The sequence below is a fragment of the Cheilinus undulatus genome, linkage group 14, assembly GCF_018320785.1.
Source record: "Cheilinus undulatus linkage group 14, ASM1832078v1, whole genome shotgun sequence".
Lineage (NCBI taxonomy): Eukaryota > Metazoa > Chordata > Actinopteri > Labriformes > Labridae > Cheilinus > Cheilinus undulatus.
The window spans coordinates 9,706,387-9,727,239 of record NC_054878.1 but is presented as its reverse complement, the minus strand read 5'-3'; the positions used below and the strand labels follow the sequence as shown (position 1 = coordinate 9,727,239).

The 20,853-nt window shown below is 37.7% G+C and overlaps 1 protein-coding gene across 1 annotated transcript in view; it reads left to right on the top strand.

The window, feature by feature from the left end:
- The first annotated feature begins 4,019 nt into the window (after positions 1–4,019).
- Positions 4,020–20,853, top strand: part of LOC121521087 — a 45,693-nt gene continuing 28,859 nt past the window's right edge. The window contains exons 1-6 of the mRNA XM_041804823.1: positions 4,020–4,224; positions 4,496–4,582; positions 6,582–6,705; positions 9,549–9,651; positions 16,178–16,291; positions 16,774–16,890. Coding sequence (XP_041660757.1) covers positions 4,206–4,224; positions 4,496–4,582; positions 6,582–6,705; positions 9,549–9,651; positions 16,178–16,291; positions 16,774–16,890 — 564 coding nt within the window. The 5' untranslated portion in view covers positions 4,020–4,205. The remainder of the gene's footprint in view (positions 4,225–4,495; positions 4,583–6,581; positions 6,706–9,548; positions 9,652–16,177; positions 16,292–16,773; positions 16,891–20,853) is intronic.

The window sequence follows — 20,853 nt, the reverse complement described above, 5'->3', positions numbered from 1 at the left end:
GTTTTTAATGCAGTGCTGCCTGAGGGCCTGAAAAATATGACCTTTGGCCTTGCCCTTTACTCAAAGAGATTTCTCCAGATTCTCTGAATGTTTTGATGACATTATGTACAGCAGATGGCAATTTTACATTGCACACATGCATTTTACACAAGTTTTGGATGCAGCTTCTCTCTGATTAGTTGACTTCTGCCCATCTTTACTTCTGAGAGACTCTTAAATGCTCCTTTTACACCCAGTCATGTTACTGACCTGTTGCCAGTTAACCTAATTACTTGCAAAAGCTGTTTTTCATCAGTGTCATTTACTTTTCCAGCCTTTTGCTGCCCTGCACCTACTTTTTTGCTACCATCAAATTCAAAATGAGCTAATAATTTTCACACAACAGTTAAATGTCTCAGTTTCAACAGCTAATTTGTTGTTTTTTGTTCTGTTGTGAACAAAATATGGGTCTATGAGATATGCAAATTATTGCATTCTGTTTTATTTACATTTTACACCGCATCCCAACTTTTTTGGAATTGGGGTTGTGCATAAACTTAGCTCAGTAGTTCCAAACATTTTGATAAGGAATCTTATCCTGCTCTGAATCTGCAGGCTGGGCACTGACTTATAAGTGATGCTGGCTATCCACTAAACATTATACATAGCCTACTGTATGTGTGATTTTCTGTTGTTTTTCCATACTATAACTATCATCAACCTTTATGGCCTCTTCTAAGCTAACAATAGTCTAGTTGCTCATCAATACATAAGTGGAGATCTATCAAAAATTGGAGTATTTCCCAAATTTATGGGTTTCAGTTTTTAAAGTTGGATAATAGCAATTAAGCTGACTGTAAGCCTGACTTTAAGGGCGAGTATGTTTTGATTTTATAAATAAACTTTTAAAAAATCCTCTGCTATTTTGTAAAGCACTCATCCAGTCAAACATTAACCTGTCTGAATCTGTAATTATATTTGTCCTATTTTGAGTCCTTTACCAACATAGAACAGCAGATCTTCCTTCAGGTTAAAGTTAATGACTTCAGTGAAACAAAGACTCATGAGAATGAAGCTCAGCAGGTATGCAGTCAGACCAGTTAACTCATTAACACAGGTGTAGGATCGGCTGTTTAAACAGGAAGTGCCTGCAGGTTCAAATGACCTGACTGAGTCAGTCTCAGGAGTAAAAAGCTGCTACTTTGTCTTTGTTGTTTTTCCTTATAACTTTTCTGGAGAAATGTTCAGGTGATATGTATAAATACAGTTAGAAGATGTGGAGATTAACATGGATTAACATAGATTTAGCCTACAGGCAGATTACTAAACTTTATAAATCTCTGTTAAAATTCCTCTGATTGTTTGTCCTGCTCATAAAAAATATTTACAGCCTGATTCTTGTCTGTGAAATTACTCCTGAGGCTCGACATGCAGGCTTTTTATGCCTTAACACAAGTGATGGCTGAGGCTGGAGGCATCATGTTTTTGGGATATCCATCTGTTTGTGCTGGCTATTCTTTTCAACCCCATATCTTCAGTATACTTGGAGGGATTTTGGTCAAACTGATGAGATTTGGGAGGTCAGGCCATCGGGCCTCATAGTCGTCCCTTACTTAAAACATTTCTACTAGTCACATCACCACAGAGACCATCTTCTTTACCCACCACTTCACTTTTATTGTCTAGCAGTTGTAAACCTCACAGAAACACATTTCTGTCAGGTGGTAGTTTCTGTTTGTAGCCTCCTTTAACTTTTGGCTTTTATTTTAGGTAAACAAAACTTATCACAAAACATTCACATAAGTTTGAAGCTTGAATCAGAACATAGAGAAGCATTTAGATGTGACAAAATGTGCAGAAAAAGTTGACAAATGCAGAGGGTCCCAGACTTTTTCTAATGGGACCCCATGGGCAGATGGGGAATGGAGTGGCTCTGTCTTTAATATCCTCCTCTGAACAGGTGAAGCTGAGGGTAATATATTACTCATTTCATTTTCGTCTTTGTTTAAGTCACTATTAAGTTTGCTGTAGACTGGCAGAGCCCACTTTGGAAATCATTTATGTATGAAGAGGCCACATATAAAAAAGAAAAGCGTGCCCCATGTGCACAGGTGGCCCAAGTTGGGTCTGTGTGCCATTCCTGCATGCCCATTCCCCAATCTCTCATTCCCATTTCCAATTCTATCCACTGTCTTGATAAAGGCATAATAAGCCCCAAAATATATCTTTATGAAAAATTCAAAATCATTAGATACAAGTCAAAATGATGTAATATAAGTTCAGGAAAATAATAACGGTCAGCCAACTAAGTCTTACTATCTTAGTATTTTAACTTTTAAAATCTTAGAATTTCAACTTTTCCCCATTATAATGACTTTTTATCATTTCATTTTGACATTTTATCCAATCATTTTGAATTATATCTCAGAATTTTGACTTTTGAATTGATAATTATGACTTATTCATCATATATTTGATTCTTTCACTGAGAATTTGTTGTCTTTTTCTTACTTAAAATCTAATATTTACATTTTGAATTATTATCTCAGTTAATTCTCTCTTATAATTTTGAGTAACCATCACATAGCTGTAACATCTTTCCCCCTAGAACAGAGATTTTCCTAAATTTTGACTTTATTTTCTAGAATTTAGACCTTTTTATTTTGTTTTTGATTTTAGTCTTTCTTTTTCTCGTAATTTTGTGGAGCTAACTAGTAACAGTTAAATTTCCAGCAAAGTATGGAGTTATTTCATTACATAATTATGACTGGAAATATCATTATTTAGACCTTTTTCTTGTTATCTTTGACTCTTTTCTTTTTTATCTCATTGTTCTGAGTAATAATAATAATTACTTTTCCAATAAAGTTTGGAGTTTTTCCATCACAATTTTCAATTGATATACCATAATTTTGACATTTTTAAAAATCTTATATTTTTGTCTCTTTGTCTTATTGTTTTGAATTGCCATCTCATAATGAATAAATTTACAGCAAAGTATGGAGTTTTCCATCACAAAATTCTGACTTGAAACTTCATAATATAGAGCTTGTTTCTTTTTGTATTTAACATTTATCATTGTGACTTGTAATTTTGAGGAACTATCTTGTAATGATTACTTTTCCAGAAAAGTATTGGGTTTTTTTAGTCACAGAATGTTGACTTTATGCACCATAATTTTAACCTTATACTTTTCATCTCTAAGTTTTGTCTATTGTCACAGGGGTGTCAAACTCAAGGCCTGGGGGCCAGATCTGGCCTGGGGTACAGTTATACCCGGCCCACCAGATCATATCATATTTTTATTATTACTTTCCCAATGGTTTGAGGTCTGCAGATTTCCTCCAGTTTAAAAAGGAAACTTAACCTTGATGATTTAAAATATCATTTTAAGTCCTAAACACACTGAAAATGAAAAAAGCTAAAATAATTACATAAAAAGTCAGATATGTGAGAAAGTAAATTTCTGTTTTCATTTCATAATCTTCATTCACAATTCACAATTCTGACGTTTTATCTTTGTTTTTTTAACCTCTAAGACCCTCAATTTAAAACTTTTAAGTACCATTTTGACCTTTTAAACTCATAGTTTTGAACTTTTCTCTCACATTTTATCATTCTAAGCTCCTTATTTTGAAATTATGAATTACCTTTGATATGTATCATTTAATCATTAAATAATTTATATATATCTTTATTTAACACATAATTTTGAGTTACCAACTCTTAGTCATGAGCTTTATACTCTTTCATCACAAAATTATACCTTCATACATCGTCCCTTTGACTTTATATCTGAAAATAGGGCTAAATATGTAGTTATTTCAACTTTGATCTATTAATTTTGACCTCTCATTTATTTTTTATTTTTATTATGTCATTCTAGTTGCTATATTGACCTTTTATCCATAATATTTTAACATGAGACGCACTGGCCCGGTTAACCTCCAGGTTTCTAGTCTCCTCCCCCTCCTCGTGCCGTCTCCTCCCCTCTAGTTTATAAATGAGCCGACCTCCGTTCGTCAGCGGGGTTCGTTCAGCTCACGAGCTGATGGAAGGACGTAACATGGCGGAGAGAGGTACTAGCGAGCAGCCGCCGTCCTCACGGTCCTCTTCTCCGGTTTCACAGCAGTGAAGCTAGTCCATGTCGGCTCAGGTGTGGGGAGGATACCTGCTTGTTGGTCTTCTTGGAGTCTACGAGAGAGAAAAACTTTGTGGACGTAAAGATGATCCGAAACTCAACAGGTAGGAGAGACAAGTGCACTGAGCAGCCTCTCCGGTTAACTCTGAACAATGAAGCCGTCTTTGTGCACGTTAACCCGTTTTCTGCCCATATTTAAGACATAAAGACGTGTAGGCTTCATTCTGCTGACTTTCCCAGTGTAGTTCTACTTTTTCAGGGCTGTTTAAGGAGGAATTTGTTGGACCAGGTCCTCCCGAGGTTATAAAGGAAAGGGAGGGAATTCTTGTCGTTCGTGTTTTCAGTGAAAATAATCATTTTTCCCAAACCTTTCAGACATGCAGGAGTCTGCAGAGGAGTGTACCCCCTCCCCACCTCTGCCCAAGGATCATGTGTTCAACTCTGGAGCTGTGCTGTTCCCTGGTACATACAACTACACACTTTCATTCAGGACTACACACTTTCATTCAACACTACACAGTTTCATTTAGGACTACACACTTCCATTTAACACTACACACTTTTATTCAAGTCTACACACTTTCATTTAGGACTACACACTTTCATTCAAGACTACACACGTTCATTCAAGTCTACACACTTTCATTCAGGACTACACACTTTCATTCAGGACTACACACTTTCATTCAGGACTACACACTTTCATTCAGGACTACACACTTTCATTCAGGACTACACACTTTCATTCAACACTACACACTTTCATTCAAGACTACACACGTTCATTCAAGTCTACACACTTTCATTTAGGACTACACACTTTCATTCAAGACTACGCACTTTCATTCAAGACTACACACGTTCATTCAAGACTACGCACTTTCATTTAGGACTACACACTTTCATTCAAGACTACACACTTTCATTCAAGACCACATTCTTCTAAAACTAAAAACTGTGATCCATAAACACACACTGTTATGCAAAACACTTGTATCCATACACACCTTCATTCTCTACTGCATGCTGTTATGCGAAACAACACTGTTGTCTTTGTTACTGTGGGGCATTTCAAATCATTATTGCTGAATTTCTTGTACTCTGATTGCACTTGTTTCACCTGACTTTGATGTGTCTTTTCTGATTTAATATGATGTATGTTTTAACTTTCTAATGTACTTTGTAGAATAGTAGTAGAATAAAATGTTTAAAACATTAACTTGGGCTGATTAATTGCATCAATTACAATTAGTGCACTATTGTTTTCAAATTGCATTTTTTTTTTGTCCCTTTTGAAGCACTTTGGTTAAGCCATGTCATTACCTCCCCGTTGCTGCAGTGATGTAAATAAGTCCTACTGCTTCTTAATGTCTAATTTCTTCTTTAAACTTCACAGACAGCTCTGTAGACAAGTCATAAGACATCTGAACCCTGTTTTTATCAAACATTTACCTTTAACTCTTCCCTTATTTCTATTCAATGCATAACAAGTTTCTTTTTCTGTAGTTTTCATGTTAAAATCTTCAATCTACCTATAAGAGCAGTTTGGTTTCCAAACAAGGGGGCAGTTACCTTTAATTTAACCCTCAGGGATCATTTTAATATAAGTCACACTTCAGCTGCCAAGGAGAAAATAAAAATGTGCTTTTCATATGGTAGCTATGAAAAATAATATACATTTATATTTTATTCTACTTTCATTGACCTATTTTTTCACCTACAACTGACCTAATTATTGACAAAAATATTCATTAATTTTTTAGAAGATTTTAACCCTTTAAAAAAAAAAATATATATATATATATATATTTAACATGCAACATACAAAATTATTTTTTTGTGTTGAATGATTACAGCCTGGGATGTGTCAATGATTAACAGCAAAATTTATTTTTATACTTTTTTTTTTTTTCCATCTTTTTGTTTTTTAGAGTAGTAAAAATGATCAGTTCTAATGGCCTTAAATGCTTGTCCATTGTAAGCCAGAGGAAAATATATTTGATTAATTCCAGCTCTTTTCAAAAATGGGTCCTATTTCTACATATGTAGGGCTTTAAATGATTAATAAGTTCAAAAAGAAGTTCAAGAATTGCAAAAGTAAATGGACTATAATGGTTTCAACATAATCCCCAGGACTAAATGGTCAAAGTTTGTCTACCGAAAGCTTTTGTTTTTGCAGTCATTGTTATTCTAAAGGACTTTTACAGAGATGGAACTTTTTGTTAAAGATTAAGATGATTTTTTAAACCCAGAAACGTCACTCTCTTTAAAGCCACCAGAATATGCTGACAAATATGAAAGATATTCATCTACTGCTGCCTCAGTCTGGAGAAAAGTCCAGGTTTAAAAGACCTGAATTATCCCTTAACCACATATGTACACTTGCTGCCAGTCTTTTCTCTCATCTTTGTCCAGGAATCTTCTCTGCACATGTGCAATAATCTGTTACCTTTCTGTCCAGGTGCTTTTGATCAACATGGCTGCCCTTTGATCTTCTTCCCGGTGGACGCACAAGACAAACTCTCCTCAGACCTCAGCAAAGCAGAAGTGGTGGACTTCATAAATTACTTTCTGTGTCTGCACAAGTATGTGGATTAGGACAATAGTATTTACGTGTTTGTGAGAAGTTTGCCAAGTTTCCCAACATTTTCAGTGCATTAATACTTTCCAATATCAGCTGAAAATTCACAATCATTTTTAAAGAACAGTTTTAGAAGTTTTCAGATCCTCCTTGATCCTAACCTTGCAAAGCAGATGGATTCGCCCATTTCTGTGTTTCTTACTGGCAAATCCATCTTGCAAAGCTCCCTTCTGAACCGTTTGGGCCGGGTTAAAAAGCGACAGGACCAACAGAGTCGTGACGTAAACAAGCAGCAGCAAGAGGCCAGTGCTATTATGGTGGAAGAGCTTAGCGTGGATGCTGCTAAAGCGTCAGTTTTACCAGAACTTGATGACATTTCTTTGCTTTAAGAAGAACAAAGAACAGCATTGAGTTGTTTTCTTTTCAAAAACGACAAAAGTCGTGTACTGACATGTCTACAGTCCCCATGGTTCGCGTTATGCAGCTCACAATGGAGTTTAATCCTCTGTAGTGACGAAGATGGTAATGGCTATGTCATGTGTTTTGTTGCTCTGATTGGCCCGTAAAGATGTGATGGACAGAACGTTTATCCAATCACCCTCCAAGTTTTTTTTCAAAGGCTCTGCCCTTTCCCAAACGCCATCTATGGAAGGTTTTCCAGATGGATGTGTGAAACAAATCCATCCAGCGTGCCAGGTTACCACAATCCACAGAAGATTTTAAACTTGATGTTAATGTAAACCTAAAGTTTCCTGGTCTCTTATTTATTTAATTATTCCACCCAGTTGCCCCAACAACACCATCTGGGATCAATAATCTAAAATAGGTTGAAGAATGGAGTAAAAGGAATGCGAATGTTAGAAATAACTACAGTGCTGTGAAAAAGTATTTAACCCCTTTCTGATTCCTGATGTTTTTGCATATTTATCATACTTAAATGTTTCGATCATCAAACCAATTTTTATATTTCACAAAGACAACCCAAGTAAATAGAAAATGCAATGTTTGAATGATTATTTAATCTTTCAAGTGGGGAAAAATCCAAACCCATCTGGCCCTGTGTGAAAAAATAATTGCCCCCCATTTTTAAATTATGAGTTAACTGTGATTAACCACAGTTTTTGGAAAGCTGAGTTCAATTTCAGCCAGGCTGATTACCGCCAGATTTGTTGGATCAAGAAATCACTTAAATAGAAGCTGTCAGACAAAGTGAAGTAGGCTACAAGATCTCAAAAAGAAACGGATCATGCCACAATCCAAAGAAATTCAAGAACAAATGAGAAACAAAGTGACTGAAATCTATCAGTCTGGATAAGTTTACAAAGTCATTTCTAAGGCTTTGGGGCTCCAGCCCTCTGAACCACGTTCAGAGCCATTATCCACAAATAGGGATACTGGGAACAGTGGTGAACCTTCCCATGAGTGGTCGACCAACCAAAGTGACTCCAAGAGTGCAACGACGACTCATCCAGGAGGTCACAAAAGAACCCAGAACCACATCCAAAGAACTGCAAGCATCACTGGCCTCATGACTCAACCATGAGAAAGACACAGAGAAAAAATGTCATCCATGGGAGAGTTCCAAGGCCAAAACCACTGCTGACAAAAAAGAACACAAAGGTTCTTGCCACATTTGCCAAGAAACCTCTTGGTGATCCCCAAGACTTTTGGAGAAATATTCTGTGGACTGATGAGACAAGAGTTGAGCTTTTTGGAAGGTGTGCGGCCTGTTACATCTGGAGTAAAAATAACAGTCAAACATGGTGTTGGCAGTGTGATGGTCTGGGGCTGCTTTGCTGCTTCAGGACCTGGACCACTTACTGTGATTAATGGAACCATGAATTCTGCTGTCTACCAGAAAATCCTGAAGGCCAATGTCCGGCAATCAGTTTGTGACCTAAAGCTCAAGCGCTCTTGAGTTATTCAGCAGGACAACGACCCGAAATCTTCCAACAAGTCCACCTCTGAATGGCTCAAAATAAACAAAATTAAGGTTCTGGAGTGGGTTTTGGTTTTGGAGCCAAGTCAAAGTCCGGACTTAAATCCAATTGAGATGCTGTGGTGTGACCTTAAACAGGCAGTTCATGCTGGAAAACCCTCCAATATGGCTGAGTTAAAACAATTCTGTGAAGAAGAGTGGGCCAAAAATCCTCCACAGCAACGAGAGAGACTCATCACTAGTTATTACAAACTCTTGATTTCAGTTAATGCACAACCAGTTATTAGGTTCAGGGGGCAATTACTTTTTCACACAGGGTCAGATAGGTTTGGATATTTTCCCCCCTTAAAAAATTAAATAATCGTTCAGAAACTGCATTTTTTATTTACTTTGGTTGTCTTTGTGAAATATGAAAATTGGTTTGATAATCCTAAACATTTAAGTGTGATAAACATGCAAAAACATCAGGAATCAGAAAGGGGGCAAATATTTTTTTCACAACACTGTATGTAGAAATGGGAGGTCCATCTGTAATAATTTTTTCCCATTTTGAAGCAATTAATCACAAAGTCTGCAGTTAATCCCATGTAATATTGTTAATTAACTGACAGTGCTGTCTTTCAACCAAAATCTGCCTTTAGGAGAGAGAGAGGGAACTTCATATTTAAAACTAATACATTAGAAATGTTTTTATTAGTGCAATTTAGACAGAGTGCATGAGTTTGCATGCAATTTTAGGTGCTTAAAAGCTAAATTTCCCTGATGTTCATATGAAAAAATGAAATCTAAGTATTTTGTTTTAATATCAAAATCGTTCCAATTCTACTATAATCATAAGGAAGTGTAAAGTGTTGATTATAGTTGCATCCCTATGAAGTACTGAAGTTTGTACTGTTTTTTCTCTGCAGTAAGAAGCAGGAGAAGGAGTGTTTGGTATCAGTGGTAGCTGATCTACGGCAGGCCTCGCTACCTACGACCAGGTTCATCGCTGAGACTCTGCTTCTACTCGAGGTAAAGATCATTTTTGTGTTTGCACATGGTGTGAAGTGTTTGTAGGTGAAGTCAAACTGGTAGCTGAAAGTTGGCTAGTGGTACCTTTTGGTCAGTTTGCAACAGAAGGTTTTGGGCCTGTGAAGTAATTTCAACATACCTGGGGTATCATTTGGTTTCCTGGCAGTATGTTGATCTAGAGGACTGATTTACAAATATAAGAGGCTGTGTCAGCTTAAACTGGAGCAATGAGTACAAACCTTCAGCACAGGTGTTGAATTGCAGGGTGGACTGAGGGATGATGGTGCTAGCACTGCCAACGTTAGCCACACTTTGCAAACCTATTTGACGTTGTTTACCCACAGACAAACTACAGCACACTGTGCACAGTTTTGTTTTCTTACTTTCAGGCTGGAGATGGAGTTGCTGTTTAATGTTGAGTTTGTCCAGCTGTGTCACAAGTGTACTTTTAGATATACTTTTCATAAATGACACATGTTACTAAGGGACACCACTAGGGGGCACATGAGATCTCAGGCTATTAAACAACAGCTAGATTAGTGGGATGTAAACTGCAAACATGGTAACACTTAATGATGTTACTAAAATGTTAATTCTGGGACCAGATCTAACATAATACACATGAATGAATGACTAACATCAGATCAGCTAAAACTGATGACCAGTAGTGAGAACACACTGTCTGCACGCCATTGCTCCCTCATTTTCCTCTAAGGACATAACAGTCCCAGTGTTTTGGTTTAATAAGCAACCGTTTTAATTGATACCTGTCAGTCAGCAGCATCCGTAGATGACTTGATAACAGCAGCTTTAAAAGGTAAAATTTCATACTGAATGCCTAGTAAGTACTTTCTTATGTCCTAATATACTCCTCAGTTATTGGTCCACTTGGCTTAAGGCACCATTTGACAGGGTCACTTGTTGAACTGAAACCTTGATCCATCTTATTTACATTAGATTTACAGGTTTAGAGATGCAATATGAAGATTTTCTACATTGAAATATCTATATTAATTTAACAAGTGGCAATTCCTATGTTGAATATGTTTAATTGTGGCCTTACAGTATCTCGCATATTTCCTAATGTTTTCAAAGACAGAAATTCCTTTTTTTTGCTAGTTAAATAACCTAAATTCATCTCTGCAACATGGGAAGCATAATCTTACACGCCAGATAAACTGTTTTATACATCCATTGCATGGATATATTTCACATTCATCTGGGAAAGCTCCCAAAGAATCTGGGAAGGTCGGGACTTTCAGAAATTCTCAGAATGCCATTGAAGAAATGTTCTGTCTATGACATTCATGTAGCACAGAACATTACAGTAGCATGTCTGTAGCAGACATGCTACTATAATGTTTGAGCAGCAAAGCATGTCTGTGGCCAAAATTCACGCTGAAATCCTTCACTAAGAGAAGCTGTGTGGCTCTTAGCTGTTGTTTTTACCAAAGAAATGTGGTCGAGGTCCAACTACACTGCCGCTTCTCTGCAGCTACATCCAAGCGAATCGCCACCATGGCGGTTTCCATTGTTTACACAGACTTACAGTGCAACTTAACCCCACCCATGATGACGTTTGCCCGTGATGATTGCAAACTTCTGCACGGTCACCACCACACTATGGCCTGCTTTAGGGAACTCTGGAGGGGAAAAATCCTCCACCTCAAAAGATCGCTCTGAGGCAGCAGTGCTGTGGAACTCTGTGTCACTTTCTGGCAAGGGGAAGTCACTGTCACTCCCACTTCATCTGGAATATTGCATATATTTTACGTAATTTTATTGTCCTGATGATAAAATACTAACCGATAAAAACCACAGATGATAAAGGCGTCTGTTCTCTTTCTCACAAGACTACACATTCTGAAACAGTAGGTGGTGCCACAGTACCTGACCCACTGGTAAACACCAGAGAAGAAGAGGAAGCAGCCTCAGTGCTAAGAGGCTAATGACATGGCGGTACTGGTGGAGTTATTCAGTATTTACTGGGGAGCTTAACACAACAGTGTTTGTAGAATTTGCACCGCAAGGATCTCGAAGAGTGGACTTTATATTAACCCCTTCTTACCCCCAGATGTGCATAAATACATTAAATAAACTTCTTTTTTAAATCAATAATTGAAAAAAAATTATCGGTTCGTATTGGTTATCAGCCATCAGGAGTTGGGAAATTATTGGTTATTGGTATCGGTTCAAAAAAATACTTATGCATCACTATAAATTTACCTATCCATATGGTGGTTTCTTTCTGTATGTTTTGTTTTCATTCAGAATTTTCTCAAATGATAAAGAAATGCATTCAAAAGTGCACTTCCATGTTCGTGCTGGAAGTGATCCCAGAGGGCATGTGCATCCCGGGACTGCCACTACCATCATATCGGATTTCCCTCTACTTTGACATTTAGTATGACCCTGCAGATGCTACATCAAGTTTTGTGGTTTAATCTTTAGTTGTTACTGTTTCCCCTGCAGGTTTTACAGATGACTTAACTCATTTCTTTAGTGAATACAAAGCTCTGCTGCCTGGTTCCTCTGCTATAACGCTTTGGTGTAGCCTCCTTGTCTCTTTAAAAGCATGGCACACAAAGCTTGCTCACAACAAGCATCACATGATTGTCATTCTGTGAAGGTAGCGTCAACAATAGTGAACCATTGGCCCCTTTTTTAAAACTGAGAAACATGGTGTAGTGGAGCCTTGATGATTGATTAACTGTAATGTTTTCAACTGCTTTATCACCGTTTAAAGGCCGTTGAACTAAACCCAGATATAATATTGTGGCAAACTTTAGGAATACACATCATTGCCTGTTCTCTGCAGTCTTGCAGTCCTATAAACAACAAACAAGCATCTGTAACCTTCTAGAAATGCAACTCATTTTATTTACAGACAAGTTTAGTTCAGCCTTTGCTGGATGAAGCTCAACTTTTTGGATTTTTATAATTTCCTGTTGGCAAAGATGAATACAGCCAAAGGCAGAGTTTCCCATTCTTTGCAGAGGGTATCCCTTCTTGCTGCAGTTTTTTTACTTAATAATCTTGCACATTTATTGAAGTTTTTATATGAGTTTAGTTGTAGGAAAGTTGCAGGCCGAGTGAAACAGCAGCTTGGTGTTTTATTCTGTGAATAATGCATGAGCAAGACTATGAGTTTAGCCCTCTGCACAAACACAAGGTGAACTTGTGATCGGCCTGTGGACTCACAGATCTGTTTCCTGCAGGGTGGAGTTATGCAACATTTGTTTTATGGATTCAGAGCGATGATCTTCAAAATTAAACCCCAAGTGCGTCATCTCTGGTTATCGTGGAATTCCTCCGTGCGAGTGTGAGGGTAGAGGGGGGCGAGGGTCACATGTATAGCTGGTCACATGCTCGGTTATTTAATAGAAAAGCCTCAGTGAAATGACATGAAATGAGCTCTGTTGTGTAGGGGATGCTGCTTTCCTTCAGATGAAGGTTTTAAAACGTTCTGTGGTTCAGGCTTAGATGCTGGCCTGCATACTGACACGTTTTTGCATTTTATTTTGTAATTATAAACTTGCTGAGCAGCAAAAAACTTCTAATTGCTCGCCTGTCGTGATTTATGTCTGTGGTGGAGCATCTCAACTTTAGATGACTTCTGGTATTTTGTTTTTCAGAGAACTGATGCATTCATGGATCAACAATTTGTTTTTTATCATGTAAAAGCTCCTGAAAACTTGAGCTGCATTTTTAAAAAATTCTACACAGACTCCTCCTTCCGGTCTCTTTGTCAAATTTCAGCTTGAAGTCGAGGTGAGTTGATGTGTGAATGCATTGGGTTTATTTAGGAAAATTCACCATGGCCCTGCAGATTAAAAGGAGTTGAACATACAGTGCAAAGAGGGTAGTAAATGACGCAGCAACAGTGATCCAACAGCATTTTTGTTTTTGCCCTGGCTCTCCCTGACTGGTTTATCTGGTCATAGGTGTAGTGGCTTTTCATAAACTGTCCAAAGAAGCAGACGCTTAATGAGACATCAGCCTAAAACCGCGAGGACATGCTTGGGTGTTGCCATCTTGTTTTTTTTGGCACTTGAAGCGACCTTATTTGGATGAGGGAGTAGAGCTGGAGAGGATAATTTTGACGTGAATTTTGGCTCCCTAAAGAGAACTCAGTTTCCCACAGGATTTTAGGAGACTATGTTGGGCACCTCTGAACCTTCAAGTGAGGATTGGAGGTATGCTCCCAGGGGACAAAAATCTGGACATTTTGAAGTTAAATGCACCAATATTGTGTATTTTTAGAGCTAAATGAATAGCCTTTATCTATGGATTTTGTTCTCTTTAAATTTTTTTCTTGTAGTAATTAAATCAGATGTGTACTGATAACAATTTGATCAGCTAATTCCAGTTTTTAGTTTTTGTCCTCCTCTGACCTGATTATAAAAATGTTGGATGATGCACATTTTTCTTTCTTTTTTAAAATCTGTTCTTGACATCTAAAGATGACTTTTTACCTTATCTTTAATGGATTTTTATTTTTATATTCACAATCAAACATCAACTGTCTTTAAATGTTTATTTTAAAAAATTTTAAACTGCAGCAGGTAACATGACCCTCTCTGATTTTTAACTTGAACTAATCTCAGTATTCTCTCCAACTTCTGGACGAATAATGAATAAGGGTGTTAGTACCTTGGTTTTGGGGTCAAGGTTCAGAGCAGGTTCGGTTCATCAATAAAATACTAAAAAGTCCAAGTTCCAGACTGATCATTCTAGATGTCCCTCCTCACCTTCTTTTTTTCCTTTTGCTAACTTTAGTGCAGCTAATACTTTTTTAACATTCAGAATACATTTGAATAAATCTATCAGTTAATACTTTGTTCCATTTAGTGTTATTCAGAGCTATCAGTGGTTGTGATGTATTAAACATGAGACTAAAAGTAGAAAACAAAAAACATCTGCAAAATAAGAAGCATCACAGAAAACAGCCTAATATCTCCTGGATTGAAAAAAATAAAGACAAAATTAAAATATGTGCATTTTAGAGCAATGTATTAACATTATGATTTTTGAAGTATGCTGTCACACCGTTTTTAATAAAAAGCCAGTGGAGTGAATTCTTGTGCAAAATCCTGACTTTTCTAAAATGGTGCAGAGATGTGAAAAGAAAAGGCCAGCGGGTCTCGCTGGTCTGCCTAGCGTGGAGCTGACTTTTCTTCTTCGCGTGTTTTATGTCGGGTACTTCCTCTTCTTCGTTGGTGGTTTAATAGCAGTGTGAACTTGTGATACATGTCCTTTTTTCTAGAAATGAAATGCACAGTATTGGATTTTTGCCATATTCTGATCTGCAGATATTTCCAAATTCATTTTGGGCGATGCCAGTGTTGATGCTAATACAAAATGTAGTCCAGGCTCAAAACTTCAGTCCTTAAGTTAGACTTATTTATCTCTTTTTATGGACTTCTCTCTGTATGTCAGCTGACAGGTCTGTTGGTTCTGCCCAGAACTCGAATTCTTCATACAGATTATTTACAACTGACATATCAGTTTTAAATATTGGCAGAATGTTTTAAATCTGTCTATACCAATATCATGTCAACAATGATCCCTGCATCCTCTCCCATTTACAACACATCCTCTAAATATCATGCTGCACCACAAGTTTTAGACTTTGGAGGTCTAAAAGGTTTAGGAGGTTTAAGGTGCAGTTGAATTTTGTATTCTCAGGATGAGAACCTCCCTGCTTTGTACCTGACCACTCCTTGTTTAAAAACGAACACACCCAACAGCGCTAATGGAAGGAGCAATTTTTTTTAAACTTGTGCTCATGAATTTGTTTTCTGCAGGTTTAAGGCACGACTTTGTTTTAAACTAACCCCTGCTTCCCTGTGTTTGTCTGTCAGCAGCGCTGTTGTCAAGGCTGCTTTATCACTTTTTTATTTTTTATCTTTCTGATTCTTGCTGTATGTTGTATTTATAGGTTTTGTGTTATGTGGGTTAGGATAGCAAAAGATTTAAGTTATTCAGAACTTGAATTTTAAAATTTTATGTATCTTACAGCAGAGGTGTGCTTCACCTTTCATGCCCACTTCTTTTATACATCCAGGAGGTCATTGTGACTCTGTTTGATTTGCAAAGCATCCAATAGTCCCAAATTAATTACTTAAAAAAATAATGCTAGATTTTGATAGCCCAAAAATATCTCAGAAGAATCTGGCTCTCAGGTGTTTCATTCATTTGTTTAATAGTGGGGACCAAGGAAGGACTGCAGAAGGAAGGGGTATCCATTTCTCTATTGTATCGGGAGATGAGTTTTGAACTAAGTATAACAAATAAGATATTTGCTTTAATGCATTTTGAAAAACATTCAATATTTAGTATCGTTGTAGCCTGTGTTTGTAGCCACAGGTGTTTGTTATTTGAATTATTCTACCTTTGTGAGACTCCAATTTTTATGGTGTAGCTGTTTTATTCACATTTAGCTGCAAGAGCAATGCATTGCTGTCCATCAGATGTTATTTTTAAGTGTTCTTGCTTTTCTTTCTTTTGTGTGTCTCTCTCCTAGCTGCACAAGCGGACGGTTCATAGTGTTTACATCATTCAGCCAAAGAAGAAAGATGCTCTCAAGCTTTTGCTGAAACTTTTGTCTCCATCGAAGTCTTACAACACCTCATTCAAGGTAAATAAACAGAAATATGGCACTATGATTGTTACTAAAACCATTTGCTGATGCATGAACATATCCATTCATGTGTACAGTGACTATTCGATACAAGAGCTCAAAATAAACACAAGTCATCGGTTATATCTGAGATGAGCCTCTCAATTGGCCGGTTTACATTTGACCTTTGCGACTCTTTTGCTGTGCATTATCCATCAGTGTGTGCAGCGATAGTTTGTTTACTTCGAGTTCAGGCTGGGAGCCTTTCTTTTGTCCATGATCCAGCCTCACTGGTCATTTGTCTTGAACTAAAGCATACTTTTAACCAAACCAGCATCCCACAAGGTTTACAGTATATGCATTTATGGGTCTATGTGTGCTTGGATGGATCTTTAAAAACATTTGTAGTTTGCAACAATAATAGCATATAAACAGACTAATCTAAGGATTTTGCTTTAGGCCTCATTTCTTTATGTAACACCAACTTAATCTTTGTGCAGAAAGTCCTCCTGAAAGAAATCTCAGAGCTCTCAAACCACATCGACAGGAGCCAGCTGACTGCTCCACTGGGTGGATACCTCGTCTACTGCCACCAGAGCTGGGTCGCCTTCATCAAGGTAATTTATACCTAGGCAGGTATATTTGAAACATAAACCATTTTGTTTGTTTTCAAAAAAAAGCTGTCCACACACGCTACGTCCTCAACAACACCTTTGCTAACATGAAAATACAAAAACGGAGTGTTACTTGTTGTAAGGAGGGTGGTATTCTCATGAGGATTTACTTGTCTCTGTAAACCAACATATCCAGCTCACTCACAGCGAGGATATTCTTGACATGCAAAGATTTTTTTTGCTGTTCCTCGGCATTGACCATTTCTTTTTCAAAATTATCCTGTCCATCTGGTCCAGAATCTCCAACATTAGCAGTGGCGGTATGAAGCTGTAGTGATCTTAGTCGCGCATTCAAGCATCTCTGTTCATCATTATAGTGGGAGAAGAACTGAGTGTGTGTGTGTGTAAACATGTCAAAAGGCAAAATGGCAACGTTAACACCAGCGCAAGTCTAGCAATTGAAATTAATGAAGCTCAACGGAAGTTTATGCAGGACACGATAGTCATACGCCCAGACGTGATCAGCTGACGGCCAGCTGATCCTATTTATCCCCTCCCAGTGCCCACAGCCAATCACAGCTCTTTTTCTCAACACAGCTGTGTATTTAAATATGGCATGCTTCTCCCTAATACCTGCTGTCATTAATGTTGATGCACCATGCTGCTGCTGCTGGCAAAGCTTAACCTCCTCCACCCCAGCCTCCTCCTTTATAACACAAAGCTTGTTGCACCCTCATTCAGATTCATGCTACTATAGATCGCTTTTGAACTAATTTTATCATATTTAAAACACATTGTCAATGTTTCTATCTCATTAGGGGTTTCTAACTATGCATACCAATAACAGTCTAAACATGCTGCTTGACTAACCCAGGGACCATCTTTAGAGCAGAGCCTTCTCCACCAAGTAAACGTACATATTGTAAACGTATGTTTGCTTATTAATCTGCTGAAATTGGCACATGGAGGCCAGGAATACAGACCTACACATGCACAAAAATATATTCCATGGTCATCAATTTTTGGGTAAAGTGTTGCGAAGAAATCTGTTAAAACACTGGAATGGCTTTTTTTGTCGAGTGATGTAGCGAATTGTGCAATTAAAGTAATCCATTGGTTAAATAATTTTGCATAAAAGTCATCTGTCCAATTATTGTGTCTTCTTCACTACAGAGATTACTTTGGCCCACTGCCAACGCTACACAGAGTAGCGTTGGCAGTGTTATTATGACACACTCACACTTGGCAATCTGTATCATACTCGAGCACATTTGACCCCCAATGTCCAGTTTGGTTGATAATGTGAGCACTCTGTGCTCATGCATAGCACACTTTCTTGGCCCTTGCACAGAAATAGCTGGGCTGCTGCACTGATCAGTTGCTCACATGTGCACAACTAGGGACGGTAAATATGGGCATGAGATGAAATCGATGTGCATATTCCTCTTGACAGTCATTTTAAAGAAAGGCAGAGTGCTAGAGGACAGTATCTGATCAAAATGACCCAAAATAAGCAGAAAAGTTTGCAAAGTTTCAGTTTCAGTCCTTGTTGTTCTCCATTGTACTGACTCTGTGAGACTGTGCTTCTTTGCTTCTTGTTTCTTTAAGTGCTTCCCATTTCTAAAGTCAGCAAGATTTGTTCCAGCTGAAAGGGTTTTTTGAGATCATTTCAAGCCAACAACATCTTCTTCAAGGTCCTGTTATTCCTAAAAGTTTTAAAGGTTAAGTGGATTACCTGAATCTGACCTGAATATTTGAGCAGGCAGACTGGATGGGAAAACTTGGAGGTGTTTTGTAAGTTTCAAAATACTCTTACCAAACAAAGGTAAAGGTCAAACCAGTAAAAATCTAATTTTCCTCAAACTCTATGGTTTATCAAACATCTAAGTAACATGATTGAACGTGCTTTAAGAAATCAAGCATTCTGTGTTTGTGTAAAAAAATGGATTTAAATAAATCAAAGCTTAAACCTTGAAGCTGTCTCATGATCAGTCAGAAGGCTGAAACATAAGCCAACATTGTCCACACTCTGAGTTATTGTGTTTACGTCTGCAGCTGTACACAAATAAACTCTTTATCTGAGGCTGAACAGAGCATCCCGAGTATTTACTCCCTCCTCACTCTGGCTCTTTGTGACGGAGAGCGTGCTCGGCTCACTCGGTCAGAGGATGTTCATTTGTGAATCCATTCATGAGATGCGTCCGAGCGGCCCCGTCTATTGTTCGTTACCGTGGTGAGGCTTCAGCGAATGCCTCGCGTAATCAGCCGACCCTATTAGCAAGTGAAAGGAGCCCCTCTTTCCATCACATTATACATTCAGTCATGTTCAAGCAGAGCATTTGGCTGTGATGACAGCGTTCATTAAGCATGGTGCTCTCTCCTATAGAGGACCTGTTTAGGAAACCACTACAGTCTCCACATGACCTACTTTGGGCTTTTTAGGAAAGAAGTCTTTTAGAGCATAGATTAGTGAAGCCTTACAGTTAGAAAGTGGATTTAGCATAAAAAAGTGCTGAAAACGGCATAAAATGAAAGGGTGATTTGGAAAATTTAAAGCCTGGGCTTTAATTTGACACGTATTTGATGGATGTATTCATGCCAATATTTAATAATGCCAAACTGGGAAATGTTGGTGTTTCATCAGCAGATTATAAGTGCAAAAAATAGAGAATAATGGGTATTAAAAAGGTTGTGAATAGCTCCAGTTGAGTGTCAGTCTTTTATAGTCTTTTGCTTTTATTAGACAGTTGAAGAGATACTGGAAATACAGGGGGATAAAGCGAGGAAAGGCATGCACCGAGGCTGGGAACCAATCCTACAACCAGTCCATTGAAGACTAAAGCCTCAGCATATGGGTGCCTACTCCACTAACTGAGCCAAACCAGCACCTGTTAGATTGTTATTTAATAAAAACTGCTTTCATATAACTCCAGAAAAAACTCAATACTTTTTTTTTGGACAAAAACTGTAAATGCAGTTTAACTTGTTGGATAAAGCAGGTGCTCGTACACAGAGGCTGTAGTCTCTGATGGACATGCATACTTGAATTTATATTTTCTTCAATTTTCCAAAGGTGACAGAAAAATGAGGCAATTTTACGATAAATTACATCATTATCTCAGGAAAACCAGCTTTGGTATCCTGAGAGAAGGAGATAAATAAGTTGAAATCTTGTACAAAACAACCAAATTGACTTGCAATCACAGAAAAGCTAAGTAGACTAAAATGTATTGATGCCTGTCCACTTGGGGCTACGATTCATGAGTGTTGGACTCGGTGTGATTGAGAGGCAGAGGCGAAAATGATAAAAGAGGGCACCTGCTGTATGTGATGCACACCAGCACACAAAAAGTTGTAATACAGTTGTTCCATTTCAAATTGTAAATATTAAACTTTTAGAGTGACTCAGAGCAGGTTGGAGAGGGAATGATCACTCTTCAAACAACAAACATGACGGGACAATCTGCAGAATATTCTTAAGAATCGTGTGATAACCAGGCTTTTGCTAACTTTTTAGGCAGAGGAAATCTTACCAAAAATCAGCATCATTATCTCGTATTGTGCTCCACACTCCAGCGAGCCAGATGTTGGTATTAGAGACTCCTGAGGCCTTTGTGGCTTTTTGGTCATTTTCTGGGCAATTTTTTCACAGAATTTTTAGATTTTACCATCAGACCCTGTAGGGATTCAGTAATAAACTGTAAGCTTTTTGTCTACACTCAGCCCCCTCATGACCAAAAATGCCCCATTGAAACCCATTAAAATCTCGATTTTTAATCCCCAAGCTACAGCAGTAAAAAAAAAAAAACCCATTAATTTTATGATATTGGGCTTTCATTCAGCAGTCATTGATTGAAATTTGCAGTTTTCCTGTTTGTCACCAAATGTCAGCCATTTTCCTTTATTTGGCATAAAGGGAAATAGCATGCTTTTTTTATGGTTTCCAATTTCCCGGTAAAGAGAGAT